This window comes from Mugil cephalus, chromosome 16 (assembly GCF_022458985.1).
Source record: "Mugil cephalus isolate CIBA_MC_2020 chromosome 16, CIBA_Mcephalus_1.1, whole genome shotgun sequence".
NCBI classification, from domain to species: domain Eukaryota; kingdom Metazoa; phylum Chordata; class Actinopteri; order Mugiliformes; family Mugilidae; genus Mugil; species Mugil cephalus.
The window spans coordinates 9,352,411-9,378,283 of record NC_061785.1 but is presented as its reverse complement, the minus strand read 5'-3'; the positions used below and the strand labels follow the sequence as shown (position 1 = coordinate 9,378,283).

The following is a 25,873-nucleotide window of genomic DNA, read 5'->3' as shown; positions in this document are numbered from 1 at the left end:
CTGCTCCCTTAGCTGTTGTTGTTTTTTCCATTTCAGTCTGATTTGATGCTTGTGGCTTTTCTAATTAAGTTCTGCCTATCCACAGGGCTTTCACAGAAGTGAAATATGTGTATTTCTTGCCAGGCTTGAGTAGCTTTTTGGGAACACAGCAGCGTGCAGTGCCCTGAACGGCCACTTGAGGTGCACTCAAAAAGCTGGTACATGTTATAAAAAAAAACACATTTACAGACTGGTACAAAACAATAAACACTAGCTGTAGCTAATTTCTCAACTGAGGTGATAACTCATCTGTTTAAAATGTATTAAAGCTTAAAGTTACGCATGAATGATGCTTTTTCAATTAGCAAGGATTTAGATGGAGTCACACGCTGCCAAGATGGTGACAATGGGGGCAATGCACTGAGCTTCAAAACTGCTTCTGAGAAACCGCACTGTGTTTCAACTGGGTATAGAGTTTGGCACAATGCAAGACGGTCTAACACACTGGTGATGCTTACAATTTATTTTCAGACAATGAAAAAAATAAATAATAACATCAGCCTCATACTTTGAATAGAGGGTATGTACGTGAGCAAAGTCTCCATGGTTACGGTCACTGAGTGGCAACAAGTGACAGCTGAACATGAAGCTTTAATAGCATCTAAATTGTAAAATGAATTTTAAAAAGTCAAGAGTTGACATATGTTTTTATAGATATCTTCCAAAGAAAAAAGAAATAAATTGTTTGCCGCATTAAGAAGAAACAACTGGAATCCAGACACAGAAACCTGGTGTTGCGGTTCACATTTAGTGTCAGGTTATATTATCTGACAGCAACTATTTCAGTTCCAACAATAAACAACATTAAAACAATAAACGGAGTATTTGCGATCACTCCTCATCATCCTTTTAACACCAAGTCAGACGCTACAGTATTGTATGGCTAACGTTACTTCTCAGTAAAGCTACATTTATCATAACTGAAATGACCTAAAACTAACTTAAACAAACTGAAACTGAGGCTAATCCACTTTTCCAAATCCATACTAGTTTGTATGGAGTCCAATTGCCTCTAATTTGATCTGATAATCCACATTTTTCCCGGTCTCGCTGTATTTACTGTTACATTTCACCACGTTTTTGACCCTCAGGGGGCGTGGCCCCAGGCAGCAGTGACGTCAGTGCATACCCTCTGTAATGTGAATGTGTCCAGCCTGTATCATGATCTAAATCCCACTAATCCTGGTCATGTAGGACCTAAGAATGCAAAGGAGACTTATGTTGCGTTGGGCAGGCTAATTCACACCAGTCCTTTCTGTCCTTTATTTTGTCGGTTGATACAACCACAGACCACTGAGGTGGTTCTGCTGATCCCTGCCTGGGAGTTGCTTCTACTATGTGTGAAGACTGAAACGCTTCCTTGTAAAGCTCCTCCGAGGCTTTGTTTCTAGCTCGAGTGTGTTTGTCTCAGCATGCGCATACGCACTTAAGTGGCGAGGGAAGTGCGTGTTTGTTGTTGTCCCTCTGTGGCTTGACTGTTTTCTTTTAATCATTTGACATTTGGCGATCTTGTTTTAACAGTGTGAGAGAGACAAGTGCCGGAGACGGCACAGGGGGAATATTGATGGACAGACCGAAATACTGACGGAACAAGTTGAGACGCAGACACCATCTGTATTGACAGAAGGCAGTAATTGATTAGTCATTCATGCCACCAGCTCCCCGCTGATAGGAAAAGGACAGAGACATTCACAACAAAAATCCCTTTCCTTGACTCCATCTTAAAGGCTCTCTGTGAGGTTTTTTCTCTCTCTTCCGTTCACGGTTTATTAGTCAATGAAGACTGATGAACAGAGAAAAGTGCAGATGATGTGGCATGAGTTGAATTCAAACACAAAGAACGCGGTGCGCTCCATATCTCATTGCTCCACAAAAACAGCCTTCCTCTGTCTGTGTGAACTTTCAGCAACGGTCCCGCCTCATAATTACCCCGAGGTTATTATTCCAAGCGACACTTCACTCAGTCTCTTACCTTCTTGTCAGAAAGGCCAGACACGGTGTCGATGTATTGCTCCTGGATCATAAAGGCAGCCAAGTTAGCAGTGTAAGACGCCAGGAAGATGACGGCAAAGAAGGCCCAGACCAGGACCATGATCTTACTGGTGGTTCCTTTGGGGTTTTCAATGGGCACCGAGTTGTTGAAGACGATGCCCCACAGCAGCCACACTGATTTGCCGATTGTGAATGTGGGGCCGCCGGGAGCTGAGGAAACAGAGAGAGGAGACAAGTCTGAGAGTTTTAGAGCATAGGTCTTCAACAGTGGGTCTGCAGGGGAAGACGCAAAATCTTTGGTTGATTAGACATTTTTCTAGGTTTATTTTTTTTAATTTCCTCACACAAATTTAAATTTCTTTAAACACATATTAACATGAATACAACATATTTTAGTAAATTGGTATAAATGGAGGCAGAAAACATTATCCTTCTTTCAACACTTCAATCAGCCAACGATACAGGCGCTGCTTCAACATCGCACAGTTTCATAGAGCTTCACACTAGCCGACATCTGTCAATCTCAGCCTCCTGTACGCAGTAGGACACGCCCCTGTCACTGCTGAGCCAATAAGGAGGCCACATATTACATGCCGACTCAGTCAGGTTCCCCACAATTGGCTGAGAGCCAATTCAGTCCCTGTTCTGTTCATACTCTCTTTTAATGACTACAATAATCCCCCTCCAAAAAATATCCAAATAGAAATGTCTTGAGCCTAAAACAAAAGTGATAAATGGAGCTGGCTCTACACCTTTAAAATATATTTTTAGAAGGTCTAGAGCTCGTTTTTTCCAGATACACAACATAGATGTTGTCAGCACAAAATGATATTTAAGGTTTCATTGAAGCTGGGTAGGAAAAAGACAAAGATCATCAAAATAACCTTCTGTTAAGGTCAATGAACATTTACAAATGTCATGGTTAAAAAAAAAAAAGTGATTTCATTTCAGTGTTTTGTTGACCCTGTTAACCATAACCGCCCAGACCTCCTCTTTGTGCTGTTATGAAGAGATGGATGATCATTTTCTTGGTAGGACAGTTTTATATGAACCGTTTCTTCAGCAGAGAGAAGTGCATCATAGAAAGAAGCTGCGTCCTCACAGGCAGAGATTTTAAAAGAAATAACAAATCTTACCTGCATGGCAGGATACCACCATAGATAAGTGAGATATAGATATAGTTTACCATAGACGTAATTACTGTCAGTGTGATGACATATTTTTTCACTTCACTGTGCAGAAGCTTCAGTACCTGCAGCCACAGCAGCCATTAACAGGGCGACCCGCTGAGGAACCGCATGGTTCGAATCCACGCTGAGTCCTGTTTTGATCTGTCCTGTCAACGCGACGTTGTGTTTACTTCTAGCTTCTCGTTTCTGGGTGGCGACACGCAAAGCTGATGTACAACAAAGCAGTCCTCGTCCCTATTCGATCGCTCCTCTACCAAACAATGTCTACTGTTCACTACCGTGAGTGTGCCCTTCTGCAAACTTCCAAACAGCAGAACAATTTCACAGCCTCCGCCCGCCCGCCATCGCTCTCTGCCACCGCTGCTCATGTGTTAGCAACAGAGGGTGCCACCGCCATCAATCACGCTTCGATTAGTGCAGCGGCGAATGCTAATTAAAACAGGAAAATGACCTTTCGGACCTGGAGACGAAGCCACGCTCCGCCAGAGCTGCATTGTGGGATTGATTAACCCTCTCCGAAGATTTTGTTGAGTAACTCTTAACAGTACGGGAGTTGGCGGCATGTAAGCGGGTTGGTGGGGTTGCAAACTGACGAGCTTGGAGCTACTGCGTGGATATTTTTAGAAAAATACCAATAAGTATTAATCCATTTAGCACTATGCCAAATCTGTGAGATTTATTTTTTCTTTTCTGCGCTTTGATGATGCTGTAGTAATTAATTACATTCAAGTGTGATACTCACCTTTGGCGCTCACCAGGCTGCGGTTGTAGCCGACCGGGCTGAAGTACTCGAACACGAACACGGTCACGGCCACCACGGTCAGGCACATCACAAACATCATGACCCACACTGCAGGGCTGTAGGGCTCTGAAGGAGGAATGAAAGTAAATGAACAAACGTGGATTGAAGTAACTCCCTTTTGTACCTCCCGCTTCTAAACCTCACCCGGTGATGGGGGTCACCGTGTGTGGTAGGGGGATAGCAGGTGGGAGAATGGAGAACTGACTGATGTGAAATAGAAAAGGGGGGGAAACACGCTGTTGAGGATTTTGTGCCTGAATTTTGTTGTTTGGGGTTTGGAAAAGGGGATTTAGGTGTGTGTGTGTACGTGCGTGCCTGTGTGGTGCGTATAGGGGATTTAGTTGTAGGCTACAGTTATTGGCGGGATAAAAGCTTAATGGGAAGTTTCCTGAAGCGTCTGCAGAGACAGAACTCGTTTAAGTAGGCCATCGTGGAAGAAAGCGGAAACATGGCAAGCACTATACTCCGGGATGACAGATGCTGTGATCAGGTCTGAAACGGAAGAGAATCCAATCAGAGTTAATGCGGAGGACGCGTTCCTCACCAAGAAAGGCAGACGGGGATACGGTCCCATTGCTGCGTGCCACCATGACACTGATGCCTGTCTCGACAAACGGCACGGAGAAGTCGATGATTTCTGAACGCTCCTCGTTGATGGTGAGGGAGCCGATGGCCATGTCGGCTCGTCTGTACAAAACCTGGGAGAAGGAACGGGAAAAAAATGTGAGAGAATGCAGAAACGGTGGGGCGTTGATAGTGGGTCACCAACGTTTCCTGTATTTGATTCTTTTTTTGGACTGTGGCAAAAAAAAAAAAAAAAAACATCTTTGCAAATAACAGCGCAAATTCTGAACGGCAGTCTTTTCAGAGGAAGGAAGCGACCGGCAGCAAACACATTTAGTATTCTACAGTACGACGTGGCTCTAATGATGGCTGTCTGCAGAGATAAATGAATAATATTTGTCTCATCATTTGAGCATCCAGGAAGAGAGGATGCTGCATGCCGAGAGTCTTCAAATGCAAAGTAGTTTTGGGCAAAAAGCAGGATATTCTTTTGCTAGAAGTGTTCTACACACACACACACACTCTCATATAACTACACACATTCAGTTGTGGAAACGCAAGCAAGAAGGCTCTCCAGAGGAACACCTGTTGATGTGTGTGTGTGATGTGTGTGTGTGTGTGTGTGGGGGGGGGGGCATATTATCTCCATATGTATATGCATGACCTCACACCACTGACCTACATAAAACACATCAAAGAGACTCTCTCGACCATGTAATGATGGCGACACTTGTCACATCATTGTGCATAGGTGGGGGAGAGAAGAGCACTGTGATGGAGGCGCTTGTTCCGCTGCATTCGAATGTACCAAACAATTTCCAATTTTACTACGATAGTCTGATAAAACTTGCTGAATAGACTGTCAAAACCTTGACTTTCATAAACAATACATCATACAAAGAGCCCGGCTTTCACATTTCATCCTGTTTCACATTTCATAAAGAGGCGTAATGTGTTTTTGTTGTTGTTGTTGTTGTTATTTTATTTGCAGATTAATGTTTTAGCACTTATTTAATTAAAGATTTTTTTTTTTTTTTTTTACAATTTCTATTAAGAACAGCACCGTTTTCATCCAAAGTACCAGGAACTTTTAGACAAAGTCTATTTTTTTTCAAGGAACTAAAATGTTCTTTCATACATTGATTTATTGCTTTGTAAATGTAGTCATTGACTCAATGCTGGACAGCAGAGGAGCAACAGTATTAAGGAGAATTAAAAATGGCATGAATTTTCAATCCGAAATGTTCACTGCATCAGGCCTCAATCTCCTGAGCTCTTAGGATGGTAAAATGTGTTCCCTTGAACTTGATTTGGACCCTGGTCTTTGCAGTGGAAACACACTTCAAAACATAATAGACACTAAGAGCTCAAAGCAGGTTTGAGTTCCTAGTCTCTATGGGAGGCTCCTGCGTTTATACGAAAGTGACTTGTAGTAAAACAGAGATTGATCGCCCATCTCTGTCCATCCCCTCCGCTCTAGGGTGTGCAGTATTTTAATCTCTTTTAGTTCACTGCTTTGATTTTATGGCTTTCTAGTTTTAGATCGTTAACATCGCTCATGTTAACGTTGTTTACAAGAGGCTGTCGACAGTGAAAAAGTCTTTATAAAACATTGTAAATTAACTGCCTGCTATTAAACAACATTCAGCCGCAGGAGATCCAAGTGTTTGACTCACAAGTTAGCAAAGACTAACACAGGTCTAAAATAAGACTGAATATTGGGCTCGCATTCATCGGCTGGCAGGATTTATGGCTGCATTGTGTGTGATGGAGACAGAAGATAATCGAGGAACAATTATTATTGTGTGCTGCTTTATTCAGCAGTATGCCACTGTTTTTGTATATTATAAAGTAGGCTTCACATAAATAACCTGCCTTTAATGGAATTGGGACGTGCGACAGCCCAAGGCTACGTTTATCTGTGGACGAACGCTTTAAAACACCTTGTTCTAACAACTGGCCTGTGCGACGCCAGTAGGCAGCTCAATACAACCGCACCAGCTGCTGCGTTCAGGGATTTGCCGTTCTTTAAATAACTCGGGCCCGAGCCTCACCTCCCCAATCATCCCGTTCCAAGTCCCACGGACGAGCTTGCCGTGCTTTCCGTTAGTGACCAGGTAAAGATCGTAGGAGAACTTGATGGTGCGGGACAGCTTCTTGAGGATGTCTATGCAGAAGCCCTTGCAGCAGAGTTTGGTGTAGGACTCTGAGTGGCCAATAATACTGTGAGACAGGAAAGAAAGAAAGAAAAAAAGAAAAAGCAGAGTCACACATACGGTGCAGTAAATTCAGTTTTGTTTCAACATATTGCGATCAAAGACCCTTTCCGGCAGCTGGGGCTGTCGCTATCTTTAGCTTCACAGACCAAAGCTGTTGTTGTTGTTGTTGTTGTTGTACTCTGTTGCAGAGAGCGAGCGCTAAATAGTCTCTCATGCTCACAGTGGCCGTCGTCTACGGCTGCAAAGTGAAGGACTCGCGACGGCTGGGTTCGTTAGCCAAAATCAATGTCAGTTAGCAAGGTGTCTTACAGGCAGACAAAATTGCAAACGCGCACGAATAACGCGCGTGCGCGCGCGCACACAGTGAGGCGGAGCGCGCGGTGAATGGTTGAGTGGCTGTGTTGGCCTTTAATCAAAGCCCATTAAGGTGTGTAGCGTTCGCGGGACGCGGCCGCTTCCTCTGTGTGGCCTCGCTACTTAATGGGGTGTAGAAGGAGGGAGCAGAAGGACGGGAAGCGTAGACGAAACGGGAAAAAACATAATAGAGCAAAACATATTGGGCAACTTCAAAAAGTGACAGCGAATGTTGAAAGCACACAGACTGAAAAGCAAGTTGATAAAAATCCCTCCCAAAAAAAAAATAAAAAAATCCTCTCTATGGTTTATCCAGAGGCCTAAAATCTACAAGAGCTGAGTCACTCTGTGTGTGTATGTGTGTGAGTTGCTGACTGATAACCTCAACCCCGTCAATGAGTCAGCATGCGATGTGAGGAATGATAAAGAGAGAATGCGAGTGAATAAGCGAAGAGTCAAGCGAGTAATTAACAAGTTGATTATTTTCAGTCGTTCAGTTTGGAAACATTTTTTCGGGGGGCTCGCTTCTTTCACGGGAGCCCGGCTCTGTTAAATTCAGTGTTAATTAATTGCCGCAGGAGCCGGCCACCTGTCATCGTTACACGCGCTCCTCTAACAATTCACCAGCGCAAGCAGGCGAACGCGCCTAAACTGGGCCGCCTCTCCCCGTCTCACGCACGTACACATGCGCTACAGTGGCCTCTGAGGATTGGCAGCAGTTGTGTTGAGCTGTGTGGTCTCAACGCAAAAAAAAAAAAAAACGCCCAGAAACTAGTGCACCGTGTAGGGTGGAACGAGACGCAGCCGGACCAAAGAGAGTTGGAGAAAGAAAGATTTTCAGCTGATGGAAAAAAAAAAAGAAAACACACACACACACACGGCGAGCAACCAGACGAGCCCTGACGGGACGGCGGCTTCGGTTTGGAAGGAAAGGAGGGCAGGGACAAAGGAGGACAGATGGAGGAGGAGGGCATGTGAAATTACCACCACTGTGATCCTGAATGAAAGATCAGGAAAGCGCCGCAAAGTTAAATTAATCCTCTAAACATTTAACCTGTTGATTTTTTTCCCCCCTGATTTAATTATTTGTCTGTTTAGTGAATAATATCTATATCTATATCTATAATAATATAAAAAAAGTTGCAAAGTGTTTACGTCAATATCCACACTTAATACACCGATCAGCCATAACATTAAAACCACTGGTGAAACAAAATTGATCATCACGTGAAAACTCAGTGTCCTGCAAGGAAACTTTTGGACCTGGCATTTGGGTGGATGTTGCTTAGGATGTTGCGACTCCTACCACCCACCTAGACCAGACACTCCTTGATGGCAGCAGACATCCCCAGCAGGATGCAGCAACTCAGAAAACATGAAAAACAGCACAAGGTGTGGCCTCCAAATTGTCTAGATCCCAAACTGATCTAGTGCCTGTGTGATGATCCACAGAGGCCCCTCCCCTCAACCCATAGGACCCAAAGGCCCCAAAGGCCCCCACTAAAAACATCCTGCTTCCAGATACCTCAAAAAGCCCATGTCTATCGGTCGGTGGAGGAAGATGGTCATAATGTTATGCCAGATACTATACTGTATGAGAGTTTGGAATTATCTAAAATATTTTTTGCAGAACATTCTTGAAGTTGACTCTGAGTCTTATGTCTGTCAAGCCACATTCTGTCATTATTAGGGAACGACATTTAGTGGCTAAAACCCTTTCATAAGGTCCCAGTGACCTCTGATTACTGAGGGTCGCTGTAATCAATTCCTTCTTGATTTCCCCGTTAAAACTTGTGCCAAATTTGAAGAAGCTCCCTAAATGCTTTCCAGAGATATTTCATTTGCGGGAGGTCATGCTGACCTTGGTCTTTACTGAGTCAATATGAACAGCTGTGCCAAATTAGACGACTTTTAATCGAAACATCCGCAAGAATGAGACAGACATCCACACAGGGTGTCTCTGAAGACTGTGAGTCATCCAGATTGTTTTTTTCACACATTAACAGACCCTGGTCATAGGAGTTTAAACATTTTAACTCTCCACTAATCATATATGGCTTCGTGTTCACTTTAATTTAGTTTGTTTAGAAAAGAGCAAAGGTTACTTTATTTAATGTTTCGAAATACTATTTCCGACAAGCCTGAAACCGTTCGGCTAAACAAAAGAGTTGATGAGTGTCTTGATGGGTGTGTTTTGCATGTTTGTAGTAATAGCACATAATGCAGCTCACAACCTGAAGAAAATCACAATTTGCAGATGTGGACGACACTAACTAGCAGTGCATCATGATGGAAGCTGCTTTTTTTTCTTTCGTTTTTCTTTGCAAGAGCTCGGGATGTGATCGTTATTCAGCTCCGACAAAATGAAAAAGCAACTGTGGAAGTGGATATTGATTTGCGTGATAATGTTGAAAGTAGTCCCCCAGCGACATGGATCATTTTCTCAGGAAGATGGATGAAAGAAGTTGCACTGAGTTGGAGAACAGAAGCGAGCTCGGACATGACATGCCGACTCTCTGCGGCGTGCTCCACACTTCTTTCCAACAGATTTTGGGACCCGCCTGCAGGGATTTGCTCCCATTTACTGAGAAGAGCATAACTGAAGTCCAAGTTTCAGTTCAGTCGAGTGTTGCACAGGCGTAAGGCCAGGGCTTTGAGAGGCAAGTCGAGTTCCTGCACACTAAAGTCAGAAAACCATTTCTTTATGCATGGAGAACTGTTGACTAAAAATCAGTTGCCTGCTGTAACATTATGATTCACCTTCACTGGACTAAAATCAGATGGTTGTGTCTAAATACCTGTCAGCGCTAGTGCAGGATGAAGAGTGTCCAATTGTAATTTTTGACTTTTTTAATCTCAGTAAACAGTCTAACAGCAATTAAACCAAGATTAAATCCCCTGCTTTAATCAGAATCATAAAAAGACATTTAAAACATGAATTGATGAATGAACTGTGTTTCGGTTTTGGAAGTCAGAAGCAAACTATTGCTACAAAAAAAAAAAAAAAAAAAATCATTTACAGTCACAATAATCATGAAGTTTTGCCATTTTAAGCTCAGGGAAGTGATTTAGTTCCAAATGTTTTGTGTAACCTCGTTCCTAGTGTTTCCTGTTTTGTTTCATAGTCTGTTTTCTGAAAAAACAGGAAGTTCTACTTCCTGTTTGTCCGTCGTCCTGTCTCGCCTTGTGTCTTTCGCCCGCGTGCTCCTCCCCTCCCTGGTCTCACCTGTCTCTCGTTATTCCATCAGTCCTTGTGTGTGAGCGCATAAATGACCCTGGCTTTCCATTTGTCATCTGTCAAGTCGTCTGTGATGTCACATGTTTATCTCGCCGTTCAGTTCTTCACGCTTTCTTGTGTTCTCATCTCGGTTTTGCAGCGTCTTAAGTTCTGGATTTTAAATTTTTATTAAAGTAATTTTGCTTCCTGGTTCTGCCTCACTTAGTGTCCTGCATTAGGGTCCTTAGCAATCGATTTTCTGCCAAAGGTCTCGTCAGGTTTCTCACTCTTGCAGTCCTTCTCCACGTTTGACGACTGCATGAGTTTAGTGTGGAATTCTAACCCTTAATGGGCACAAAGAGGTAAATGAAGCCTTCTGGCAAAAGAAGCTATCATCTGTCCAAGGAAAGTTTTTTTTTCTTTAATGAACAAGACAAAAAGTTTTAATCATCCCAAACATCTGCTCAACATGGAAGCTGCTCAGACCACACAGAAAGATTAAGTGACTTATACAGCAGCTCTCCCTCTCCGTTTCTTCTCCCCGTTTTGTTGGTCACGGTCCAAATGGGACAGATCGCCAAAGAGAACCTGAAAGAGGCTAGGATGGGATAACACTGTCTCAAGCTATGACAGATGTCCCCGTGTTGGACGGATAAATCTTCTTTACTGGCAATCAATGTGCCATGGCGCCAAACAACAGCCGCTACGTATCTCTTTCGATAATTAATGTACCGGCCGTGGTCACTTCGGCAATCTGCATAACGGGTACATACCCACAGAGACACACACAGTGACTGTGACGGAGGTGGACGTTAACATGACTTTTATGGGCTACTATCACATGATTAAGAGGTTATCAGTTTGTACAGATGGCAAATATTATAAACACGGAGTTAGGCATAGTTTGGCCATTTTGTGACGATTCAATATTCTGTTGGGAAACTTTTGGACCTGCCATTCGTGTGGATGTTTGGACAGTTTAGGAACAACTCAAAAAACATGAAGAACGGCACAAGGTGTTGACCTGGTCTCCAAATTCACTAGATCCCAAACTGATCAAGTATCTGTGGGATGCTCTGGACCAAGCCTGATCCACAGAAGCACAAGGAAGACCAACGCAATATTAGGAACGTGGTCATAATGTTATACCTGATTGGTGTATAACATAAATATGATGCAAGAATCTGCAGCCCGTTAGCTTAGCATTAAGAGAACATAAAGCAGCAACTTGTCACAAACAGGAAATCATGCTTGATTTTCCCTACAATTCAAACGTTTCTGGGTTAAGTTCTCTGCTGCAGGTAAACAACAAGCCAGTATGAATACATAGCAACATGATCAATAACAGGCAGTGAGGATTAAGTTAGAAATAACAAACCTACGGAGAGCAGAGGGGAACAGGGTGAAGGTTTTGGTGTGAAGAACAGCAAGGAAAACATCAACATGCAGTGTAAATGTCTGCCTCAAGTCTGGGTGGGTGCAGCAGTGTAGCTGCCAGAAGATGTCTGAAGAGAACCAGTTCAAAGGTAAACAACATGCAGCAAGTACTAATCAGTGTCTGCTCTCAAAGTGTTTCCTGGTTCTTCTGGTATGCAGAAGAAAATGCACACAATCACGCAAGATTAACAGCTCGCCTGGTGTGTATGTTCATGTAGCAGAAACATAGCTGGAGATGGCTGATGTCTATAATTTAAACAACAACAACAAAAATCTTAGATTTAAATCTCAGACTCTCAAGACCACCCACCTCAATTAGGTACGTAAGCTACCTTGGCAGCTCCAGAAAGAAAAGATGCAAAGATGTCTGTAATCAGAAATCTGGCACGCTACCTCAGATTTGTGTCAGCGTTAATGCAAATGAGCGGATTTCATGCATCGCATCTGTGCTCTTGAAAATAATCTTAACTTTAAAATATTAAAGAAATGAATAAGAAATAAGGACCCATCCAGGCCTCACACTGTCTCCCTCTCTGAATGTGAGTCAGCACAGAAACTTTTTGCAGTCTGTTACAGTCCTTTTCTGGCTGAATGGTCCAAAGCCAATCATTGGCTTCCGTTCTGCTAGCTTCCCTAATTTAGTGTAATACTTCATATTGCATTTCCTTTACCAGTCTTTCGGAAAAATTAAAGTATATGCCTTGGATTTACCCATCCGCTAATTCAGTTGCTATTAGATTGTCTCTCCAAAAGCCCCCGGCACTGTAGCGTGGTTACTGCCATCTCATCCAAAGGAATTTTTCCAACCTCTTTACTATGAACTCTGCTGTATTTCCTAGTATCTGTAGGCTCCTCTATCTCTACCATCACGATGCTTGCAAACCTAGTCCAATCTGGTAAACGATCAATGCTGGTTCACGTCAACACATGGCTACCAGTGCTGCCTGTGCACTAGCAAGAGAAAGTTTCCAGAGACATCAGATGTAAAACTCCTGTGAAATACTTATCAGGCTCCAATGGGCTTCGTCAGTATTGTGTGAACTCATCCTGCACTCCAGCTTTAAATGAGAATAAGGTCACCCTAGAGCGACTGTAAATGTCTTGTGTGCTTGCCAGAGTGCTTCTGTGCACAAAGTGGTTTACAACGATTTCAACAGACATCCGCAAATTAAACTCAATTAAATATGCGTCAGACTTACCTCGGTGTAACATAACATAACATAATGACGCCATTTGTACGACTTCCCGATGAACAGCAGTTGCAGGTAGGTGGAGGGAAAAGCTCTTTAATTGCTGTTTTCTGCCACGCTGAGATCTGTGCTTGACACTGGAGGTGTGTTTGTAAAGTGCTAAGACACTCAGTACACACAATTACTCTGGATTTAATGAAGTGTGTCTACTCAAAAGCGAACTGGGGCAGAGGAACGGGAAGGGAGGGTGTAGGTCTCTGTGAGCATGACTGGGTATTATTGGAAATGTTTCATTGCTAGCGCTGATACATGATACCTGTTTTTTTGGTATAAATAAGAAATATCTTTTACCGACAAAAGAAAAGCCAGAACATAAACCACTGACCTTCTCGTATTAGCAGATCACAGTTTCTTCAGATTGACTTTTAGGCTCAGGAAGTGCACATTGAATGGAAAGTCCGACAATAAATCCAACAATGAAAGTCATGAACACCCAACAGGATGCACAGGTGAGAACTGTGTGATACATTTCAAAGTTAAAGCTAAAGGGGGTTGTGTCTGGGCGTCTCAACAGATTCTCTCTGGAAGCTTCCCCACATCACACTCAATCCATCCCGTCATCATAATCTTACTCATCCGTTTATCAAGAAATTGTTATTCCTTTTGTTGAAGGTGTGGTCTTTGCTAGTGAAATTCTTGTTCATAAACCAACCTGGACATTTATTATGACTTGCTTTACCAAATTATTGTGATGTTTTTTTCTGGCCAAGACCAACTTTTTTGGGGTTTTCCAATGCAAAGAAACAGCAACAGCAATGGGAAAACTATGGTCATTGATTTGCTTCTTCTTCAAAAGATCAGAACTGCGAAGATAGTTTTCTTATCTATATATCACAAAGCCACTTTATTAGGTACACCTTTCTAGTAAAAGGTTGGACCCCCCTTTGTCTTCAGAACTGCCGTAATTTTTCATGGCATACTTTCAACAAAGTGTTGGAAACATTCCCAAGAGATTTTGTCATTTTCGTCCACACAACTGCTGCTCACTGGATATTTATCCCCTTTTCAGAGCCATTCTCTGTAAACCCTAGAGATTGTTGCGCATGAAATTCCCAGTAGATCAACAGTTTCTGAAATACTCAGACCAGCCCGTCTGGCACCAACAACCACAGCACGTTCAAAGTCACTTAAATCCTCTTTGTCTCGCCTGCTGATGCTCAGTTTGAACTTCAGGAAGTTGTCTTGATCACCTCTACATGCCTTTTGCATTTAACTGCAGTGACGTGATTGGCTAATTAGCTATTTGTGTACCTAATAAGGTGGCAAGTAAGCGTATGTGGGCTTTATATTTAATTATTAAGTGTTTGTAGTGTTTACCTCTCCGTTTGATTTGATTGACGCCTGCAGGGCACCGTGTTGCGTACACAGGTACCGGTGCCCGGGTCCACATTCTCCACCATGACGAAGGGATGCTCCTCCAGCGTGGCCACGGTCAAGTGCCTGTCGTCCGACACATGCTCCAGAAAGCTGCCGTATCGAGGCCAGATGGGATAGCGAACTTGAAGGATGCCCCGGGCGTAGGTGCCCACCTGAATACGGCAGACAAAGAGCTCATTGGTATCGTGTGCATGTGCGTTTGAACCGGAGCCACGACCTTCGCGTCTAACCCGTCTCTCTTCCCCCTGCCCTGTCATTCCCTACATCACAGGCTGAATGATTTGTCTAATTTTATGAAGAAAAATTTGCATGTGCTGACCTGGAGGAAGAGGATTAGAAGATGAAAGGAGAGTAGAGATCATTAACGCACACTGAGGACACTCTAAAGTCTTTGAGAAACCTTTTGGAAAGAACAAAAAAAAAAGAAACTAAAACAAAGAGCAAACGGACTGCATCACATTAATAATACATCCCAGCATGTGTTGCCTTCAATCTGTGTTCATTAAGTTGACTGATTATTCCATTATTAATTTTTTAATCGAAACGTTACTGTTCAGAAATGGGAACTGCTCAAGTGATTAGTGCTATTTATTATATACGTGTGCGTTTGCTTGTTTGCTATCCTAAAAATAAATAAAATAAAATGCTCTTGTGCTAATGATTCAACAAATAGATTGTGAGCGTGTGGCAAGATAACTACGGAACAGGAAGCAACAGAGGGGTTTTTTTCAGTGTCACATGGGGCCACTTCGAACAAGGATCGGCGTACATTACCACATCACACGATGAATAGTCCCATCAAGGCTGGCACTAAGCTCTTCATGAGAGCCATGACTGTTTGTCACATCACACAACCTAATGAGCCGTTCTGAGCTCAGCCAGCGCTGACTTACTGTGCTCCAAACTCGCTCCCTTACTGATTTAATGAGACCTCTTTTTCCCATGCAAACCCTTGATTTGTTCTCCAGCTCGCTGATACTAATGCGCTCCCTTCATCATACGTGGATGACTTATAGATACTTGCGAAGGTACAGATTTGTTTCTCCGCAGCATATGGTGGAATCGCAGGATGTCAGTTTCAGAGATCAATCATTTCAATCTGCCCTTTAAAGGAATTTTCACGTTGTCTCATACAGCGTCTTAAGCAGAGGCTCCATCTTCTGCTTGTCATCCTGCCACTCCTGACGCTGCGGTAATTAGGGCAAAATGAAGTGTGGGGAAGTTCTTGTTGTTTGCATCTACCTATAAAGATAGAGCAGCCTTTGGGATGCCCTGTTTTACACAACCCCTGCCAAAAAAAGAAAGGATTTCCACACATTTCCTCCTTCTATTAATATTGACTTACGGCTTAAGGACATGTCAATCTCAGCAGTTTAGAAAAAACAAATCCTAATCAAAAACGTCTCTTTCCAAAATTACTAACCCTTAAAGTTTCCGCTTAGAGCATAGGTCTACAACATAGGGGTCTGCGACCCCCGTAGAGGGTCCACGGAGGTACTGCAGGGGGAGGTCACAAAATCTTTGGTTGACTAGACATTTTTTATATATTTTTTTTTAATTGCTCCCACATTTTTTTTAATTTTTTTTTTTTTTTTTTTTTTTAATTTACATTAACATGAATCTAAGGGATAAGGGATAGCTTAGTACTGAATTCCCATTTATTATTATAAGAGCCGAGCTTAATATAGAACACAAATAGTAGGTAGGGGGTCCCTACTTAATCTCTCCATCAGTTTGGGGGTCCATGGCCTCAAAAACACTGAAGACCAATGACTTAGAGCATGAATATTTATTTTTATATTATAATATTATTTATAAAGCTCAAGTTGTGCAGTGTGGCACTTTGGGGACACAAAAACCGGAAAAGACAAATCCTACAGTTTCCATAGTACAATAGTGTCCCTGCTAACTTCTTCCACCTTCAGTTTGTTCATACATGAGCTAACAGATTCGTATATACACAATCAGTGGTTACAAAGCAACATTAGCAATTAAAACTCCTGTTTTGGTCTCCATCTGCACGTTAGCATAAAATACCCCATTATGTTCATAATCTGATCATGAACATTGTCTACTGTTTGAGGCTTGGTACATTTCAGTTTATTTAGGTCAAAGAGTTGTAAAATTTTACCAGAGCAGTGAAGTTGCAAGCTGCAAAATAAATAAATAAAACTAAACACCAATCTGACAAAAAGTCCAAATATCACGTCACCTCATGTCACCTGTGCTTGGACCAAAAAGCTGCACCTGAACCCACCGCAAAAGACTACAGCCAATGGGCAGATGGCACATATGCTCTGCACCTGCGTGAAAAGGAAATAACTCTGAGGTAATAACTCGCAGGTGGCTGTGGTCTGTGTTCGTCATTCAGAGGAGGGAACTGGAAGAGCTGCTGTTAGCTGGAAAGGTGGAGAGAGCTGCTGTGAAAATATTATTTATTTTAATGTTTAGACAAGATAAAGAAAAAGGAGACTTTGTCATTCTCTTACAGGTGGTTTATGCTTTTGCGTCAATGCCACAGCCTGACATGCACCTCTCCAGAAATGTAACTACACGTCAAAACGATGCAAACTGCAAGAGATGTGATTGGTTTGCTTACTAGTAGCGTGTTGGTTGGTTGCTTTTCCATGTCCGCAATTTTCAGACTGATTGGTTTTGGATCAGTAAAGATGAAACAAGTTGAGGAAAGGTTAAATGGGGAGATTTGAAGGAACAGGAAGTAGAAAGTAAAGCAGGAAATGGAAACAAAAATGAATCTAGCGAAAGAGACACAGCACTGACTAGCATTTGGTTAGCATTTTATAGAGCAAGACAAGTATAATTTACTAACACCGTGTGTAGGTTACGACGTCTACTTTAAATCAGTCTTTACTTTCATCATGTCTTCTCGGATACTTATTCAATAAGCTGACCAGTGATCCTTTTCCCTGTTTTTTTTTTTACTGAAGTGATCACGGTGCAGGACACGCCACACAACACTGTGCTCACATACACAAAAACCTGAACTGTTTCTTCCATACATACATACAGTATTGTATAGAGTCCACAGGTGAAAAAGCAAGGAGTGCACGAAATGTAGAAAGGAGAAGTAGGAGAATATTCTGGCAGTGAAACTGGAGTTTCCCTCAGCTAAAATATTACCCGGCAGCACCCTTCAGATGATAAGGAACAACATCATGTTAAGCTGTCAGGGTGTCACAATGGAGGAGAGGAGCTTGAAAAGAGCAAAAAGTACAGCGTGACGTGTCGTTAGAACGGATGAGATACATGACACAAAGAGGAGAGGCAGAGCAGGCAGTGAGACATCAGGCTGTAATGAGCTCGGAGTGGAAAGGAGAGGAGCCGCAGAATGTGTGCACCTGTGTTGCATCTTGTTTTAAGATGTTTTTAAGATGTTTTCCGTGCGAGAACATTAACACTACATCTCAACGCGAGGACATGTGGAGGGCTTTAAGATCGTCGCACACGCGTACTAACCCCACTTCAGCGCTATTACATGTCTGCGTTCAAACACATACTCATACATACACACCAGCCAGGAGGTGACATTGATAAAGTAGGTTGGTCTTTCCGGGGCTGAAATAAATTAGTTCAACTGTAGCTGTGAGATTACGTTCGGGTCTCTCTGTTAAGTCGCGCTTTTTCAATATACCCTCAGGCTTTGGATGTGTGTGTGTTTGCTTGTGTGTGTGAAAGGGAGTGGAAGTACTCTAGATTGCAAGACACGGTTTCAATGAAACAGGGGTAAGAGAAGGATATGGCTTCATTGGGGTGGGGGGGAAATACAAAGATGCACGAGAACATTGATTTAAAACGATGTCAAGAACTTGTACCTTCACATATCATCTACAGGTCAGGAGTTATTTTCGGGTGTAAACAGTCTGCGCGCAGCCAGATTGTCTGTGTGAGGTTTTAACAGTGAGAGGCTGTGACACTCATGGAGGATAATTTGTTCCTTTTCTAGATAATTGAGTCAAGTTTTAACACAGGTGTGATGAGAATATCTTCCTGATTCCTGGCTGAGAGCGGGGGACGCTGACGGACTAAATAAACTGACTCCAGTGATGTTGTAGCTCGGAGGAGGTCATTCGTGCCTGCAGCCATCGAACTTTATAACTCCTCCCACTGAGCTCACTTTTAACCATTCAGACTCTTTTACAATTTATTTGTAACAGGTTACCTCTGTAAATTGTGAATATTTAGGCAATATTTTTGTTTTTTATGCATCTGACATCGTATTTTATGTTTTATATATATATTTTTATATTTATTCTATTTGTATTTGACTCCATATAAAAGTGTCTGATTCCTGATGACTTACTGGACTTACTTTGATGTAACCAAAGTGCACAATTGTGTATATTATTTATGAACAAGCATTTGTGAGCAAATTAGGAAGCACACATTTCATTATACCATACTTTATAAGGACCGACTCACTGCAGCATTACAGGGAAACTACTTCGTTTTCGCTAGCTTAGCTTAGTTATAGTTTGGCTTCTTCCAGCGGACGTTGACGGTCCTTATAAAGCATAACATAAAATTTAAGCAAGGTCCTATGTATATAACAGAAAAAGTCAGCAACAGAGGCAGTTGCCATTGGTCTCAGACCTATTTTATAACCTGGAGGCACGTTCCTGTGTCCCTAGCCACTTCCTCAAATGCCAAAATCCTGCCAGTATGTTGAAACTGAAAAAGGAAACACTTATACTGGAAACTGAAAACTGAAACTGAAAAAAAGACAAAACAAAAAGACAGGCAACTTTTGTTACAATACCAAATATTTTTCTCACTGCCAAAGATTGAAGTCAGTGGTCTGGCTCCATAATATTCAAGAGTAAAAGCCATTTTATAATAAACATATAATAAACATGCCTCATGTAACCTCTTCAGTAAAAAATACAGAAAAAGAAAATTTTCTACTGGACTGGGAGGGATGGTGTAGACCTTTGGTAAAACCTTAAATAGGAAAATCCCTCAGTACAAATTCATTTTATTAACTAACAGCTTGTTTTAGGATTCATTTTGTTGTTTTAATAACCAGAATAACCAGCACAGATTAACCATTTAAACATCTGATCTCGTTGTTTCTACATAAATAAATTCATATGGGCATGTAAGTTATCACTGATAAAACATTGTGCATGTAAACATAGCCACTGATGTGCCCACAAATATGTTCAAACATAAGAGAAAAAAATAAAAGATGTTTCTTGTTCCTTCCTGAATTTTAACGGCCGATATTTAAAAGCTGAAATAACGTCTAGTTGAAAATTCTCCTCTTGCAGCGCTTCACAATGTGTCGCTCATTTGTCGAGCGTACGCTCACACACTGACGGCAGCGGAGGCAAGACAAGGCAATTTTATTTAAATGGCACCTTTCAACAACGAGGCCACACAAAGAGCTTCGACGTGCCTGCGTTGTTCACGATGTCGCCGTGACATACTGTCATCTATATTTGGCCCGAACAACAAAATTAATCCTAAAACCAGGGTTAGAAAGCCAAGAGCGGTTAGTTAATAAAATAAAAATTGTACTGAGGAGGGATTTCTCCTAATATTGTTCCCTAAAAGTGAAAAATGTTTTAACTGTCCATGAATTCAAGTATTTGTAATATTTGCCTTTAATGCCTGTATTTGTCAGATTTATTATGTCAGGGTTTCATGTGTGTCTCCTCTGTACATTTGTAACCACGCTGTGCTCTGTGCCATGTGTCCTCTTGCTCGGTACCTTGTCCCAGAGCCTCTCCCGGTCCAAAGCGATGATGACCATCGAAGGGTTCGAGAGGAAGCCTTGACTGTTGAACGACAGATCTTTCCTTTCCCACGTCACATTCAGCATATGCCTGCACAGAACAGAAACAAAACAAATATGAATTTATAACACTTGCAATCAAGTTACTTTGATTCTGCCCGTGAGTATTTGCATATTCATTTACATGGATACAAGCCCACATGATGATCACCTCCTAATTAAACCTAAAGCTCCCCCCGGGGAGGACTTAATCTAATGTGGGAGACTGGAAGTGGCTCATTAGGGGATGATAGCGGCAGGTGATTGGTCGGACAGCAGGGTGTTCCTGCTGAGTGATTTTGCCGTCTCTTAAGGTGGAAGCCGAGGCGGTAGACCAGGCTGTGAATAATGAATCAAGGCCACTTTGCATTCTGACCACGTGAAAAACGTCCTGAGCAGAGAGCTCAATTGAAAATGTCGTGCGGCCCTTGTGTCATTTATGATCACTCGAGGAGTTTTAGGCTATTGAGAATAATTATCTGTTTGTATTTAAGTTAAATGGGGAAGAAAGAAATGTGTGTTTAATTAGCAGTTGGATGTATCGCTAAAATATCTGAGAACAAAAAGGGGATTATTAGTTTTTAATCCTCCCAACGATACTGATTAATCATCTCTGGGTCAAGACAGAGCAAGTGTTGAGCCGTTCTTCTGATGACTTGAGAGGTCTAAAGAAATTAGACATCAGACCGTTTGGGTCCTAGGGATTGAGGGGAGAGGACTCTGTGGCCCATCAGCCCACAGAAACATGATCAGTTTGGGATCTAATGCTGTTTTTCAAGTTTTTTGAGTTGTTCCTAAACCATTTTCATGTGCTGCCATTAAGGAGTGTGATTCCTATGGGGTGGGAGTGCCTGGTCTGGTCTGGTCTGGTCTGGTCTGGTCTGGCCTGGTCTGGCCTGGTCTGGTCTGGTCTGGTCTAGGTGGGTGCTACATGTCGAAGTCACATCCACATGAATGCCAAGTTCAGTTATTTCCCAGCAGAAGATTGGATTGTCACAACATGGACGATGCAATTTCCTTCTCCTGTCAGTGGTTTTAATGTTGTGGCTGATCAGCGTATAAGTGTGGACATTCATTTAAACTGCAACTTTTACTTCTTATTCACCATTATATTATTCACTAAACAGACAATTAATTAAAAGATGGCAGCTGGTAACATGGAGTCTAATCATACAGGAGACGACTTTGTAGCTGAAACCATCACACATTGAGTTACTGAAGTCAATGAACAGTGGAAACTTTAAGTGATTCCCTCACCTGAACAGTGTATTGTTGTCTGAGTGTTTACTCGGCTTGTTGCAGTCTCCGTGCCCCTCCGGGATGAAACCGTACTGCTTCTTGAAGCTCTCCGCCCCCTTGGCTACGATGGCGACACCCTCCCTCACTCTCTGCCGCAGGCTTTTCCTCCACTGGTCCGTAATCACGCCGATCACACCTATGGGGAAGCTGGCAGGTGGGGGGCTGTCGGGGTTGCCCACAGCCAGGCTGGGGAGAATCCAGATGTAGCCCGGCCCCAGCAGACCCACCTCGGCTGCCTGCCGAAACAAGTACTGCGCCTCTTCGTAGGAACAGTACGCCAGCAGGACCTGGGAGTCCACCTGCAGATGGAGGAGAACCACCGGCTGAACGTGCTGCGTCGCTCTAGATCCTCAGAAGTCAGTGACAACACCTCTTACAAAGAACACAATTTAGTTGAGAATATAGTTTCATGGTTGTTATTTAATATGCAAACTCATTTAATTTAACTTTTTCCAACATATCACAAAGTATAAACATATTAAACAAACATATTAACTATGATGATGTGAAAACAGGACTTAAAAGAAAACCCTCTACGTGCTTTCAAAATAACCAGTCCCCTCTTGGTGGATTTCAGCCGATGGTCCACACTTAGTCGAGTAAACGAGTATGTGTGTGCCTTTTTTTTTTTTTATCGTACCTGCTGCAGCACGCGCTTGGTCTTTGCGTCGTTCGCTCCTACAGACATTTCCAGAGACAGGACGTCCTGCAGGTTCCACAGGAAGTAGGAAGTATCCGTATAGGACTGAACTATATCCACAAAGGTGTCGTAGCCCGGCAGCAAACTGGTGACCACCACAAACTCGCCCCAGTCGTACTCCTCCATGATCTGAAACACGCAGTTATTAAAAGCTTAATTAGTTACATTCATGGTGATGTAATGTGGTTACAAAGAACCAGTACACATACATTCATGTATACATACACAACATATGTTATTATGCATTCTTGAGTTACAAAATTTAGCTCCCCTATAACACTACTTCACCTCTAAGAAGATTTAGAGGCAGATTTTAAAATGCGCACATAATAAGTGGTGAGATTAAGAGATGCTGGCATAGGGGATTTTGTTCGCTTTGCATAAGCTATTTCTTCCTGTTTCCACTTTTATATTGCACTAAAGTTATGAGCTCCTACATATTTTATAAACCAATAAGAAGGAGCCAGTTTTCTCAGATTATTCCATATAAGCAAATATTAGCCAACATGTCTGAAATCCTCCTTTAAGTTTTACACATTAGCACGAGCGAATTTCATATGATATATATGTATCGTTTTATGTTGCAATAATCTGGAGTTTAGGTTTATGGGATGATTTATGAATGAATTTTGTCACAAACACACCCCATCTTTTAAAAAATACATTCAAAATACATGCTCCCACTAGACGATGAGGTCAGAGATTTAACTCAGATTACCCCGATGACTCCTAAAACATTTGTGGGATAAATAAAGGATTATCTCATTAATTATTTAATCCTAATCTCATGAGAAGTGGTACAGTCCATTATACAGATGGTTTAAATGAAGGATTCTCCCACAGATTTTTTTTAATTGGCCAGAACCCAGCTGTCAGGCTTAACCTTCGAACTGTTTGAGATGAATTTTCCGATACGCTGTTGAAATAAGGTTTAACTGTCAGTTTAAATGATGCATATCTATACCTTGAACATGCAGATGACCTGCTGCTCCAGAGAGGCCCCCATCTGCAAGAAGGAGGATCCCTCTGCCTGTTAAGAGGAAGAGAGTCTCGTTTAATGATATGGGTCAGCATGGGTGGAAAGGGGCTGAGCTGACTCCTTCGGTTTGTGTGGATGTTTCCTCTCACGGGAACTTAAAAAACTGTGAAACATGTACTTCTGAAAATGAATGATTAGTTCTGAAGTGGCGTGATGGGCCCTCGGGTTGAAGCTGTTCCCGTTTACTCATCAGGGACGGAAATGAAAAGACAGAAAAGCCCAACTTTTGCCAAGGTGTCAGTGTGGGCAGCTCTCAGGCTGCTTGTGTTTCTAGCTTAGCAATTTAACTTTTTGGCTTTGGTTCTGTTTCAGATTTCGGTTCGGTTTTCATATTAGTCTTGGCTCATATTTTATCACAGTATATTACACCACCACATCACCATTGGTCTTTTCTTTCCCCCGTGATCTTTGTCACACCATATATCCCCTCAACCACATCAAGGAATGCAACAAACTGTGAATAGACGACTTCTGGATATTTATAAAACCTAAATACTCAGCGGACCATAAACTGACCACGAGGTTGAACCCGTTTTCACATTAAGTCGTCTGCTTCCTCTCATATAAGCGGCACCTTTAACATCGTCACCGCTGCGCAACATTTAAATCCTCACCAGCACAAGGACGGTGCGTTTTAGTAATTTGTTCTCTTGTTCAGCAAGATGACTCCTTAAGCCATTAGCCGTAAAAGTCGTGTACCCAGAACAGTGGAAGAGAACACAATTAAGTAGATGTGAAGTGAAAAATGTGGAAAAAGAAAGGGCACGTTAATGGTGCTTGGACAGTGAGACTTGAATCATATTTAAGGTTTTAACTACTACTTGAACAGATAGGCTGTTATTTACATGCAACAACTCCTTCCAGTGTGACTATTTTGCTATTCTGTACCTTTGCACCCTGCAGCAATAACGATGCAGATGCAGATTGATGCTTCGTACAAGAGACAGTCAGCGTGCATAAATATATCCCGTTTTGCACATTTATTGATGCTTTCGTTTTACAACAGAGCTTTGATTTTCCATATTCAGCCTCAGTCTGGTACAAATGTCTCCGAGGGAGCAAACACTCCGTCCTGCTGCTCTCTTTCTGTCAAGGAGGGGTGGTCCAACGTTGTGTGTGTTTTGGCACACATTTGCATAGCTACCGTGTTGACAGAGATCAGGTTGTTAAAGTCGTCTGAACCCTGTGCATTTTTTAAAGTGCATTCAAATAAAGTAGGCTGAAGGCCTGACAACACATGGCGTAGTGGGCAATGTGAAAGTTTAGCGAGGAGATGCTAACACGGAAATATATGAGAAATGATACGGTGATTTGTAGGTCAATTGATGTCTAGACATTGGGTCAAATTTTATTGGAAGTGCATGTTTCTTTGGCAGTTTTAGGTCACGTGCATCTGTTGTTTCAGCATTTTAATTCTTGTATTTATAAATGAACAGTTGCTGAATGCATACTGACACTGACAGATGATACTAGGCTGTAGCACATGTGTAAATTATACTGAAGACATGACGTTATGGCTTGTGATAATAATTATGTTTTAATTGGCTGTTTTGGCCTTTAAATGGTAATATTTCTACCTGTCAAAGTTTTTTTTTTTTTTTTTTTTTTTTTTACCACAGGATGACAAGAGTTTTATACAAAACACTTGAACTAAATAGAATCAATATAGAAGCTGTCATGCCAATGGTTTTGATGCAGGAGTTGCAGTTCCTCAAATGACCACTTGAGGCTGGTTCCAAAAGCGAGTCAATCCCCATAGACCTCTATGTTCAAATGTGAAACTTACGAGGATAAATACGTGTTTACAGCCTGGCAAAAATGCCATGACTAATTTCCCCATTCATGACAGATGTACAAGGGTCAAATTTTTATACAACTCAATCGTTAAAATTTATCTAGACTTACAACTACTGCGTAATCGATTTCCCAGCACAGGCACCACCTGCCAGCCTTGAGTCATGCTTTGGATTCTTTGAATTAGTTCAGAGTCATGCATCGATTTTCCCTCGAGAGGCCACTGTTCTTGAACAGCTGTTTCTCTGTTTTTATTGTTTTAATGTTTTATTGTTTTATTGCTCATCTATGTGTCATGTGCCTGTGTTGTATCTTGTTTGACTCTCTATGGCTGCTACCTTGGCCAGGTCTCTCTTGTAAAAGGGATTTATTATATCAATGGGACTTCCTGTTTAAATAAAACAAAAAAATAGACATGCATGGTGGCAACTACAAGGAAATGTATGGGTCTTGTCCATTTTATTGATGGTCCAAAGTTGAAACTCACTCATTTCCGGTCTGTTTCAAACAGCTGTAATATAAATTAAAAAAAAAAAAAACGAATGTAATCTCCCAATTGCTTCATAGGGACATTCCCACACACAGGACATGCACAGAGGACAGAAACAGCACAAACCAGTAGAAAAGAGGTCAACATATTTGACAGTCTGGACAACCTGTCTCTGCCATTTTCAGCTCCCGCACTATAACAGGGGCTGGAGATCTGAGAGGCTAGTAGTGCTGTAGGGGTTTAAGCAGACCTGTGATGTAAGCAGGTGCAAGTACATGCGGGGACTTCTCCACAGGTACTAATATTCTGAATTTGA

At 42.1% G+C, this 25,873-nt stretch overlaps 1 protein-coding gene across 1 annotated transcript in view; it reads right to left on the bottom strand.

The window, feature by feature from the left end:
- Positions 1-25,873, bottom strand: part of LOC125021965 (glutamate receptor ionotropic, NMDA 2C-like) — a 56,685-nt gene that overhangs the window by 9,701 nt on the left and 21,111 nt on the right. The window contains exons 4-12 of the mRNA XM_047608184.1: positions 23,199-23,264; positions 22,175-22,363; positions 21,493-21,833; positions 20,173-20,287; positions 14,382-14,593; positions 6,642-6,810; positions 4,568-4,721; positions 3,964-4,089; positions 2,012-2,241 (exon numbers count right to left, since the gene is read on the bottom strand). Of these exons, the coding sequence (XP_047464140.1) occupies positions 2,012-2,241; positions 3,964-4,089; positions 4,568-4,721; positions 6,642-6,810; positions 14,382-14,593; positions 20,173-20,287; positions 21,493-21,833; positions 22,175-22,363; positions 23,199-23,264 (1,602 nt within the window). The remainder of the gene's footprint in view (positions 1-2,011; positions 2,242-3,963; positions 4,090-4,567; positions 4,722-6,641; positions 6,811-14,381; positions 14,594-20,172; positions 20,288-21,492; positions 21,834-22,174; positions 22,364-23,198; positions 23,265-25,873) is intronic.